Source organism: Haliaeetus leucocephalus, unplaced genomic scaffold, assembly GCF_000737465.1.
Source record: "Haliaeetus leucocephalus isolate CR32 unplaced genomic scaffold, Haliaeetus_leucocephalus-4.0 Scaffold92, whole genome shotgun sequence".
Lineage (NCBI taxonomy): Eukaryota > Metazoa > Chordata > Aves > Accipitriformes > Accipitridae > Haliaeetus > Haliaeetus leucocephalus.
This window is the reverse complement of record NW_010972528.1, coordinates 2,826,001-2,838,943: the sequence shown is the minus strand read 5'-3', so window position 1 is coordinate 2,838,943 and position 12,943 is coordinate 2,826,001. Positions and strand designations below refer to the sequence as shown.

The 12,943-nt window shown below is 38.9% G+C and overlaps 1 protein-coding gene across 2 annotated transcripts in view; it reads right to left on the bottom strand.

The window, feature by feature from the left end:
- Positions 1-12,943, bottom strand: part of CBFB (core-binding factor, beta subunit) — a 38,783-nt gene that overhangs the window by 15,312 nt on the left and 10,528 nt on the right. For both annotated transcript variants that reach the window (XR_775435.1, XM_010584474.1), the window contains one exon: positions 4,914-5,030. Coding sequence is in view for 1 of the 2 variants with exons in the window: in XM_010584474.1 (XP_010582776.1) it covers positions 4,914-5,030 (117 nt within the window). In the remaining variant the exon portion in view is untranslated. The remainder of the gene's footprint in view (positions 1-4,913; positions 5,031-12,943) is intronic.

Here is a 12,943-nt window from a genome sequence, read left to right as displayed (position 1 = left end):
TCCCCACCAGAATTTTAAAATGTTCAGAATGGAGGAGTCAAGTCTAAAGAGGTCCCACAAAACAGTGAGGGATAAACTATATTAGCTCTTCCTCCTCATAACTCCTCAGCTGTAATTACTACTAACTCTGTTTATGATTCCCATGTATACACAAATGTTATTTTCAAGTTGATAGTTTTATTAAAAAGAAATCCTCACCTTGACTGTTAGAGGACATAAACATGTTGAAAGCCTAACTAAATTTTAATATACCAAGGGATTAAGCACATAAATTTTTTAGTTTAAGATAAAGCATCCCTAGTCTGAGAGGACGTTAAATTGCTTTTTTTGCCATCGGCACAACTGTGCACCCTAAAGCTACTTTGTGAAATGATGTGAATGAGTGCCCCTTGTGGCCTAACACAGTTAAATACAAACATCTGTCAGTCAGTAACTCCGCACGGCCAGGTCCCCAGAAAGCTATGTTGAAAGACAATGTTTAAAGCTGCCAGTAAGATAACATTTTAACACTACCTACTATTTTTAAGAGTAGAATTTGGCCCTTTATATCTATCTTAATGTTCACGCAATGCATAGCAACCAAGGTCAGACAGTGGAAAGTAAGTTTGTGCTTAATAATGCAGAAGCATAAGAGATAAAAGATAAGCTTGTCTCCCAGATGACTACAGAAAAGCTGCCTTATTTCTAATTTACAAAAGCTATGTATGTCTTGTTTAAACAGACTTAAATGAAAGCAGATTTTTTTAATGAAAGATTTTTGCATTTTACCATCATTTAAAGTGGTCATGAAATAAAAGGCAAACATATAACCTCAGACAGAGTATTTTAGAAAAATGGTCATAACCAGAAGAAACCAATCAGAAATTAACAGGAAAAGAATCAGTATGTTGGCATCCAGAATGAACACACTGTTGACAGCTGAAACACTGGTTTACTAATGTCGGGGACGGGGGACGGGGACACGACACACGAACGAAGCATCAGAACTTATTTTTTTAGGTAAAAAAGAAAAATCCTGCTCTACTCCTGGTGATGTGTTGTAACAGAAATTTAGTTAACTAATGTCTCAGGATCTTGAACAACAGGAATTTAACAAACTTTTTTTCAAGTGTCATTCAAATCTAGTAATTATAGCCTAACGAATTTGGCTGTATGAGACCCAGTCATTTATCCATCTTAGTTTTAATCAATAAAAATGCTCCTGGTATAAATCTACTAAGAAAAGGAAGAAGTGGCAAAACATGAGCCATATCAACAGGAGAACAGAGCAAAACAAACCCCCCAACCCAGAAACACACAAAACCAGAGAAGCTTAAACACACCCCCACTCATACACATATCCCCCGCCTCCAGCAGCCTGGTAGGAAAAGACTTTTTGAGAACAACCATTTGTAACTACCAAATCTACATAGCAAGAATCGTCTATTACAGAAGACATACTAAAGTACTGAAGACAGAAACAGTCTTTTAATGACAAGATAAATGTCAAATCCAGGGAAATTTCAGCCCCCAATGGGGAATATATTCAAGAACATATGTAGAGCTTTGTGTGTGTTAGTCCACTGAAGTCTGAACAAACAGCTGAATCAGGGCCTCCAATAACAAAAAGTAAGACTGCTTAGTAGTAAGATATTAACAGGCTGCAAATTAAATAGAAAGAACACTAGCTTAAAAGTTACAATTAAAGTACTTTATTGTCATGCATGTGGTTTTTCTTCCTAAAATATTTTTTGACCTGGTGAAGGATAGTATAATTTCCAAAGTGCGTCAGCGAAGAAAAATTTTATCCTATCCCAGTATTAGTTAGTAAGAAATGGTAAGAGACAGGAAAATGCAAGAGCGTTACATTTGTATAAGGCAAGCCTTCCAGAAAATGGGAGTAAGGGGTGCATATGAGGGTGTGTGTAAATGCCAACAGGACTTCTTATTACAAAAGACAGTGGGTACCACAGGCACTACATTGCATAGTATGAGGCACTTAAACCCATTCTGACATCAGTGTTATTTTGGGATCAAGGTCAGCAGTTAGGTGAACTGTGACTAGCCAGTTTTTAAAAGGAAGCAAAATGACAGATATAGGAAAAAGGACACTGAAGAACATAAAAGATTGCCCAAATGTTTACAATACTAACAAATACAAGGGTGCAGCTACTTCTCTGTGTCTGTATAGAGCCTTATGACACTGGGAACTCTTAGGTACTACTACTGTAGCAAATGAGATGAGCGATGACCTCCTTGTAATCGCTGAGAAGCACAAACTGAAAACAAATTGCACACCTGTAATTCAATGCAAACGTATCTCTGTAGAACCACACTGTGTAATATATCCAGCTCAGCACCCTGTACTCAAAACTCAAGAAAGCACTACCACCTGAAAGCATGCATACATCCCGTCACAAGCCCCCCCCCCCGCAACAGAATAAATCACGTGCTTTGTGCGCAAACACTTTCTGAAGACAACAAAAAGGAATTCTTAAGTGTCAAGACAGCATATACCAATCGGGAAACTAAAATAATCCAAGAGCATGCAAGAATGTTTATCGGGGAATTAAGAAGAGAAAAACTGAAACCACAGATCACCTGACCACCCTTTTTGGAAGGGTGCCTACTTTTTTCAGGAACTATGCAATTTTGGAAGAGTGACACTATCTCCTTCTGAGCACATGTTCAAATCAGTCTCCTCTCAGTTCAGAAGTCATGTGACTTAGTGTTATGTATCAAGCTTAAAAGTTAATAGATCAAGAACCTTGGGATTTATCTTGCACAGTCCTCAGGGGTCTACATTTGACCTTGCTGTATAAGACCCTACAGTCTAATGGCCTCCTAATCAATGGGAGTCCACAGCAGTTACTCTTTCCAAAGAGCACACTGCTGCAACAGGACCTTAGCTAGCTCAAAATGCCGACACCCAGCTTTGGAAGAAGTGAATGCCACAGCAAATAGTAGCATTCAAGTAAAAGCTTATTTCTGTGGCTTTTCGTCCAGATTAACAAAAGGTGGCAGGACTATTCTCAGAGTAGCATACCCTCTTTTTCTAGGCATCCTGAAGAAAGCATGCAGGGCTGTAACTATTTCAAAGACACTGTTTTGACACAAAGTATTTCTATTTAACCCAGAACATAGTCACAATAACATGATCTCATTAATGTGCAAATTGGTTTCTTAAGTTAGCGAAAGGCAAGGCACCACAAAGCTTGTAACTGTACATATCTCCATATAAAATTTGATTTGAATGCTTCCAGCTCTTGAACAAATTAGTCAATATGCCCTCCAGTTCCACATGCCTAGAATAGAGGGGTGCTCTTGGTATTTAGGTGGAATCACAGGGTTCCTACTTGTTATGTAGTGACCAACTGCGGCTGTGGAAGGACTAAAAGGGAAACCCCAAGGAACTGAGGGCTGAGAATGAGGCACACAGTGGAAACAGAAAATGCATCCTTATTTAAATCAGTTCCAGTGCACAACTGCCAGAAGCAACCCCCCAGAGGGCACAAAGGGAAAGTAAAGGTAACTTGGAAAAACAAACAGTTTGTGTGAATATTAAATTTTTGCAAAAATGACCTATATGTATGACATACACAAGGTGTAACAAAGACAGACAAAGGGAATCACCAGTGTCACTCAAACCAGTTCAATTACTCACATGAGTGAGTTGCTTTGGGTCCCTGAGTTTAAGGGAACAAAAGGAAGGAGATAAAGGAAGCCCCAGTTTTATTATGCTATCAAGATGAAAAAGACAAGAGTTACCACTTAGCAGACATTCAACAGTGGTTCAAAGTGAATTACTCAAGTTTTCAGAAAAGTTAGGGGAAGTCATGATGGTCTTGGGTGAAAGAAGAAGTCTTCAGAGAGAAGTTAGGAGTAAATGGCTATATACAGGTACAGAGTAAATTATTAAGAATCATTTGCTGGAGTACCAGTACAGAACTTGGGGAGGAAAAAAAGGCTGCAGGAAATTGCTCACCCTTCTTCTTTTCTTTGCATACTTAACAAACCCTTGTATTAAGCAGCACTTTGGACCATGCCTTCATATAGTTCTAACACTTCCAAATTATCAAACTACAGAAATGAACTGCTGAGTTCACCACAGTACAGATTTTAAGTCAGAACTCTGGTACCTGATGTCACTACATCCAATTTACTGTCCACTGCAGAGACAGGTGATCTGAGTGGAAGCCCACGCAAAGCTGGTGCAGCACCTTTCAGTATCAGTTAAGTAGCTTTGCTACCAAGCTACATCTCAAAAGCTAAGATCTGTCTCAAGTCTGACTAAATTAAGGAACCCTACAGCTGTGTAAGCGAACTGTACGTATGGGATATGCACTTAAAAAGTAATTTCATCTGTGTTTACTTTGTTCTTGTGCGTGTCCAAAGATTCAGCTGCTAGGACAGTCACTTTGGTGGTAGGAAGTAGGTAGATAGGAAGTAAGTTCTCAAAAGCTGCCATACCTTAACAGAGCAGAGAGTCTACCACTGTCAGAGAACATATGAAAAAACCTTATTCATGCCCCCCCCCAATATGTAATAAAACAAAAAGCTACTTAAAAAACCCAATCACCCTAAAGTAAACAGCTAGAATAGACTTGCCAGTTAAATTATTACAAGTGACAGACATTGCTTTTCAAATACTTGTAAGATTCACTACTCCGTAGCATAGTAACAGTGCTAAATCACCCACAAAGTTGTAAAGTACAGATGATTCCTGCCTCTAATATTTTGATCTAATTAAAATACTAGCTTAGCTGCAACCACGTATTTCTGAACTTCTGTACTGGAAGTTTTCTTTGGAATTAGTACTCAAAGTGAAGGCAGAAAACAAGAAAATTACAACGTGTGATCACTACCTGACTGTGCATTTCCTTCCAGAAGAACAAACGTCTAAAGGCACAGTAGCCATGGGCAGACTGTCTTACCTGTGCTCTCTCTTCATCAAATTCCAGGCAGCCCATACCATCCAGTCTCTGTAGATCTATCCAGCCTTTCCAGATTACACAGACACCATTGAGAATCATAGGTGCCTTCAAGTACACCTGAAATAAAAACAAAACACATGCTATGAATTTGAAAGCATTTACACACATGCCTGCACAATGAAAATACTGATGCAGGAAGCTTCTGTATGTATTCTTAGAAGAACATCCAAACCAGCTGGTAACATGAGACTCCACTTAACAGCTTCTCCTGCCTCCTTTCCAAGAACTCATTTTAATCAAGTGAGTGCTGTAACTTTTGCCTACTGTACTGGATGGAATAAATTTAAGCTGTGTTCTCATTTTATAAACTGGCATGCACCAGGATTTGGTTAAAATTCTGTTACTGCTTTCAGTTAAAGTAACCGCTTTTCTTGTCAGCTTACCTTTGTGTCACAAAGTGGCATGCTGCCAGACAGGGAGGATGCTTTACAGTACATTTAAATGGTTAAATGAACACATGCTTTGCTACTCCCAAGAAGCACTGTATTTTACCCCAATACATGAGCTCTTTCAACAAAGAACAAGCACGGGTTTCAGTCCTCCTCAAATTTACAAAGTCAGGGTTTAGTAAAATACCCTATATATACACACCATGCTAAAATTAAGAAAGTCTTCCTGTGTCTATTCTAGCCATTTGTGAAAGGCTTTTCAAAAGAAGCAACACCAGACGATCAAAACCCATCTACAGCACCAATGTGCACAGTGCCCTGAGCTGCAGCAAGGAATAATGCATGAGCTTAAGGCCCTACATCTAGATAATGGTAGATGATACAGTCATTTAAAGCAGAAGTATTTCCCCTTCTGAAGACCAGAGATTAATCTCCACACAGGAAATTTAAAAAGAAGCAAATAGAACACTAAATGAGTTTGACACCTTGTATTTAATGACATCAGTCTTAAAAAAACCAAAAACAAGCCACAGCAGAATTACCCAAATTGTAAAGAAAAATCCACCTTCAGTAGTTATTTCAGCCTATTTGGCAAGTCAAAACCCCTCATGGAACAGAATTAGTTTGTCTACGTTGAATCACCAAAGAGGCAAACCACCCGTGCAGGCTGGCACCCGCTTCAGATTTAAAGACTGCCTAGACATTGAAAATCCTACTGAGCCTTTTCAGTCTTCAGGAGTGGCCCAGCTAGGTAGCAGAATTTTCACACAGCACCTCCTCTAATAGTTCTAAATTCATCCTCTGACAAGCCAGCAAAGTATAATTGATGTTTAGCACTATAGCACATTTCAAAGCACCCCAACTGGGCCTACTTGCTCAGTTCCACACTTATCAGCTAAGGTCACTCAAGCAGAAGAAGAAAGGGCTTAGGGATACAAGAGGTACAGAAAGAAGGTAAGCCTTCCTTATGCAAAGGCTGTCCTGGTAAAATTAAGCACTGAACAACATGAAAGGCAATCCATGAGTGGAAGAAAGGCAACAAATAACTGACAAACAAGTAATGTTACTTGCCAAAGAAAATACACATTTGATCCCTGAGCTTGATTTTTACAAGTTATCACACTGCAGTATGAAGTGACATACTCTAGAAGTTTTAAATTAGTACAATATGTAGTAGCTCAATAATGAAGAAATAAAGGTTAGTTCAAGCATAGATCTTCTTTGTTATCAGCTGCAGGGTCTCCACTGAGAAGAGCACAGACCGGTTTTCTGTTCTTGGATTCACAGACTAGCTGTGCAAGCCATCACACCTATGTCTTCCGTGATGACAGCACACTACGCAGGGTGCAGGTCTACCAGCCAACAGCCTTTGCGAGCAGAGGCCTCAGAACCAGCATGAGTAAGAGGTGGACTACCAGGAAACCACCTCCCACAACTCTCATTTCAAGAGTAATCATTTCAAACATACGAAATACAACATTACTCCCTTTCAGCACAGCCTTCACTTGTTCATCTCACAAGAAATAAACGAAGTACGCACCATCAATTTAATAGATGCATTTAATTAGCTTCAAAGTGAAAGACAATTAAAGAGGCTATTAGAATCAAAAGTCATTCTCTTGTAAGAAGAATGCAGAATAATTCAAAAGGAAAAAATAAAAGGCAGCAAAACCTAACTATGGGTCTGAAAAGACAAAACAGTCTGTATTCTAATGCTAGTTACTTTTTGCAGAAGCAAACAAGCATTTTGCTGATTTTCATTTAGGGTTTACCTTTCACCTAGCCTCCCCTATCCTTCTGGCCCACAACAAAAGCCTGGGACATCAAAAGTTACATGGACTTCCGACAGATGACAAAATGTAGCTTTTCAAGTTGTCCAGAAGGAGAGTATTTTTTGTTTCATTTCTTTGACAATGAATATTATGCTGCCACTAACCGTCTCATTTCAGCAGCTGCTCAATTGCCTTGGTTACTGCAGCTGCTACTGCATTATATACAAACTTCATAGCTCAGGGCAAACAGTAGGTAGCTCAGATGTAGCTGCTGAGGGCTCAGTCCTTCAAATGCAATGCCTTGCGCATCACCTGGAAGCCTGAGCAGTGCTGGAAATTCTGTGAAAGTCTTCAGAAGTCAAAGGGGAAAAAGGAAACATGTTGACAGAGCCAATGTGATTACTGATGTCTACTATCTGCCCTAAGCACACTGACCAACAGCTGAGCTGCTGACAAAGCATCTTGTGAACCACTGGCATGCAGCCTGACCTTTTCAGATAAAGTACTCTGCCTTTGCTCCTGAATCAGAGCCCTTAAAGCCTTACACCACTGGATTCAGTAGGTCTTTGAAACTCAGATAATAAACATGTTTCACCTCTGAAAGGATGAATTCCTTAGCAAGATATTTGAGTTTTGAAATTACTATATAATCATTCAAATTTTATATAATTCGTATTGAAACCACAAGCGCTTATGCAGGAACTTTTCTCTCATTAGAACACACAATAAAGCATACTGGTGCTTTTTCCTTTATTTTAGAGAAAGGAATTTAGACTCCTTTTCCCCCTCTCCTCTTTCTGGAGAACGCAAACCACCTAAGACTGTAGCCAAAACCGTTTAACCACCTATTTCCTTCTCTTCAGATAAAGCCAAGCTGGTTCCGTTTCAATTTCCGAACTTAACAGAATTAATAAATTACTGCTCTTGTCTATGAGCACATGATCTGTTATGGCACCTCAAAATCCAGCACACAGTTGTCTTTTAAAAACTTTCAGAATTCTCTATTCTGAAAGTTGCCTTAAGACAGTCACAGTAAGAGAGCAAAGGCAAAAGCCACATTATTTCTATAACAACCCCAACTTCTCCCCTTACTACTACTGAACTATACAACTTGATCAAAAGTAGATGTAAGTATGTCTTTGTTAGAATAACTCTTTCAAGGTTTTGTTGCTAACCCCAGATTAACTGCATTTATTAAATTTTATAAATCCTCCCCACAGCTCTGGGTGCTTTTCATAATAATACCTGGAAGTCAAGACACAGGTGAAAAGCACTAGGGAGCAGTAGGAAGAAGGAGGGGCTGGTAGTCAGGCAATTACCAACTTCATGTTCAGTGGACGAATTTAATGCCACATAAAGAAACACCATTATAGGGACATACAAGAGGAAAAGATATATTACACAGCTGCCTCCTTTCAGAGTACAGTCCATCCTATAAACCAAACAAGGTATGGCTTTTCTGACAGTGACAGCAGACAGTTGTATAACTAAGTTAAGCATTACTATACTCACATTTAAGGAGTAGAATAAGTTCTCCCTCATTCTGCACCCTCGTTTTCCACACACCGGCACAAAGCTAATTAGTTTGTTAGATTTTGAGACCTAGGTAAACTGTCACATACTGAAATATGCAATTTTTCCTAGCTTATACCACCTGAATTTTTGTTCAGGTGGCTGTTACACAAAAGTTTAATTTCACCTCAATCTACATGTTCCATTTCAAACTCCTACTACAAATCAAAGTAGCATTAGAATTTTTCAAACAAGAGAAGTAGACATATTACTTTTACATTGGAAACAGGCTTTTATTGTTAGAACAGATATTCAGCTTGCTGACTAAACAACCACCAAGGGTAAACACTCTTATCTCCTGACAGATTATCTGGATGGAGGATGAACAGCACCACAAACGCATGTAAACTTGAGAACGTGCTGCATGAATATGTCAGGCTCTAAGTTGCTGGGCTGTGCTTGTGCTTTCTCCGCCTACCAGCTGGCTTGATCTCAAAGACCTGTGCCACACCTTCAACATATTGTGTATATCACCTTCCTTTTTGTACCCTTTCAACTAATCTGTTATTTTCTTTTCATCTGCATTTAAATGAGCAACACTGTCGTCCAACTAACTGGGAATTAGCTTCGTTGTTAAAAATAGGCAGGGACGTGGCTCCTGTAACCCCATTCGTTCATATTTTAAAAACCAAACTTGATTTGAATATAGTGAAGCAGACAGAGGACAATTCTCAATGACTTTAAAAAAAAAGCTGCTTTACTTGAGCACAAGACGCAAAACCTCAGTTTCACATCCTATTTTAGTCCTCTAGTAAATCCTTATCTCACAACACCAGGACATTTAACTGATGTGCTATAGATATGCTATCTGCATGCTCCATCCACACATCCTGCAGTTACAGAAAATGTTCCTTCTCCCTAAAGCAACCAAGCCATTTCCTCCCCCAGAGATTGCACACAGTTCTCACCACCCACTGACTAATGAATCAGCACGCTCACAACAGCCACTGATGAGACCAGCTTCACCCCCCCCAGGAAACACCAGTCCCCAGTGAAGTGGTGCAGTCCCCTCCCTTCTGTTTTCATTTTCCCAGCACACTGGAGCAAAACGCATTCTTTCAGAAGAGGCTCAGTTCTGACTCACCGTCTGTCTCATCACACACGCATCTGCCCATTCATAACTGCTCACACAAGCTGTCTCTCTCTTGGTTGAGCCAAGCACGTATGTCCCGGTTTTGATCCCACCTTCCCCTGAATCATACCCCACTTTTAAATATTTAAATAGCAGTCTCCCCACTAACTTCATATATGAAACACTGACCACTAAGAAAGAAACAGCTGTAAACATTTACTCCAAGTAAGATAGATGCTAAATCGGTTAAGGCTAACCTCATCATTTCAGCTTCTCTTAATGTGGTCTGTATACACTGCCGAGTAAAAGGAGACTACCTATTCAAAATGTTCAAATAGGAAATTATGTATTAATCTGTTTCCTTTAACAGAAGTCTTAAAGGAGTATATATACATTTTCATAAATAAAACGCCATTTCTTGCCTGAAGTGTGAATTTGATTCAGTCCCCTGCCTCCCCAAATACCAAGACTCACTTTCATGTCATAATCAAAGAAGGGTCGCTAGCCTGGGTTTCAAAAAAGGGGGCAGAGCCTGACAGAGGAAACAATCTATGAAATGCAAAAACAAACAAAAAAAAAAGAAAAAAGCTTTTCTAAAACTTTCCAATGTAACTTAAACACTAAAATCCTCAATTATTTGGGGAACAAAACAGAATAGTACCTTCATTAGTGTAACAACAACTGAAGTTACAGCAAAAACTGACAACTCCACACAAGGCTTCAGACTACACTTTTAGATATTGGTCACTCATATTTTAAAAGAAACTAATGAGAAACAACCAAGTCCTGGACAGAGTTTACAACATTTATCAGACTTTCTAAGTTCAGTTCTCAAACAAAACCCTTGTAACATAGTTTTAACTGGGAATGAAACAGTAAATAGAAACAGTTGAGAAGAATCCCATTTAGAAAGTCACTAAGAGTGAAACAGACTTTTTAGTGTTTTTAATCTTAGAACAATAGACACATCATTACAAATCATAAGAGCTCAAGAATTCAACAAATTTAGACCAATCCTTCTGTCTCATGCCTCGAAGCGTATTATTCTTCTTCCTTTAAACACAAAAAGAAAATGTTCTCTAAGTTATTTTGAAAGCTACATCTTGAAACAGCTTCCACTATAGGAAAATGAGGTTTTGTTAAAATTTAAACCTTATACTGTTCTGTAAAAACGCAAAGGAAGCGATACTTCCTGACAAAACAAGAGTCTTTCCTAAACAGTTGTACACGGATGACCCAGCTGTGGCTTTCAAGATGAATACAGCTCTAAGTTTCTCAAGGGTGGCACCTATGTCACAACTGCACCACACCACCGACAACAGCCTTTCCTTGCTGGTTCACGAGCGGCTGCCAAGGTGGGACTGACTGCCGGGACGGCACTGGCCAGAGCGGGAGGGCTGCCCAGGGACAGCACAGCGGGCAGGCACAGCAGACCCCGCAGCACCCAGCACCAACACTTCCCTGCCTGCAACCTGTTCCTACAGCTCCTCTTTTTTGTGATCACCCAAAGACATTTCACACTTGCCACTTTAAAATAGTTTGAAAAGAGGCTGGTAAGATCAGGAATGACCAGGCCTGTTGCAGTGCACGAGATATTCTTTGCAAAAAGCCCACTTCAACTTTTTAGTTTTCTTCTTTCCTCTATGTTACCTACACATGCCGTAATGCCCACCCAAAAACCCCAAACACTAAGAGACCAATAAACAACCACCCAGGCATTAGTTTTTACAGAACACAAGAAGAGTTTTTGGAAAGAATGTTTAACACTCAAAATGAAATAGGGTTACTCTATTTCATCAGCTATGACAAAGGTCAATTCCTCAAGCAAAACCATAGAAATATTAACAAAACAGTACACTTGCTAAGAGTCTCAATCTAGACTGTTATCCTTAGGGCAGGGCAGGAGAAAGTAAAAGTTCTAAATGCAATCTTTCATACCACAATGTTTTAAATTACAAAAAGCAGCAGAAATACAAATTCACCGACTGTGAGGAACAAAATACCTTGAAGAAAAGAATTTGCTGAAATACAAAATATCCCATGAATTGCTAACAGCCTGTACTAGAACTTTAATAGCAACAAGTAAAAACAGCTGAGCACAAGGCCAACTAATTTTAACTATTATTTGCAGGGGTTTGGTGTATATAAGCAGTTAAAATTGTTGTTAAAGACTTTAAACCCCTGGATTTTCCCCCCTTTAGAGCAATATATCCCTGGTTCATTCTGCTTCTGCATACTTCTGCTTCAAGTCCATTAATGAAGTTGCAACCATGATTTCATTTTTCAGATTTTTAATTTAGTCTGACCCTTACCAAAATAGTGTACCTGCCAGACTCAGGAGTCAGAAGAATACAATTTATTTTTTTAAATCTAAGTTTTAGGCTCTTAGATGCATTTCCCACCCCCTCCATGGAAACCTACAAATTTATACATGCTAATGTCAAAGGTGATTCAAGATACAGCTTGAAATATTAGCTTAAGGCATTTCACAGCCAAGAGAAAAAAAAAAAAAAATCTCAAAAAACTTCTGCAGTAAGTTCCATTCAAAATACCAACAACACAAAAATCTATTTTAGCTCTCTAATTATAGCAGAAGGTGTTTGGATAACAAGTGATAGCATTCTCTTGGTGTATTCCCCGAGGAAAGAATGCACTCCAATTCACAACCAGAAAACCATCTCAGAAATTACTTGCTACAATTTTCAACTTCATAGCAAAACCTGGTGGTCTGGTACTATGTACTTCGGACGATTTTTAAGTATGCCTATATAAGTCACCTGTTTTTATTACAAATATCACTAAAGTTTCCGAAAATGCCCATCTAGATAAAACTCGGATGCAACAGAATCCATTTTTACAATTCTACGTAGTAAATATATCCATGCATGGACTCATTAAAAATGTCTTCATAAGTTGTATCAGAGCTGTGACAAAACCTCTCTCAACATGCTTTACATATTACTGAAATATTGCAGTGATGGTTTTTGGTTTGGTTTCTAAAACGTCAAAAAAAAGAACAGCAGAAGAATCTTCCTCACTTTACTGGAGAGACACAATTTACAAGTCATTTTTAGAAAACCTGGTATTTTTATGGTTTTTTGCTCGTTAGTTTTATTCTGCATAGTTAGCTCAACTATGTAATTGTGACTCCTTTTCCAAAGCAGA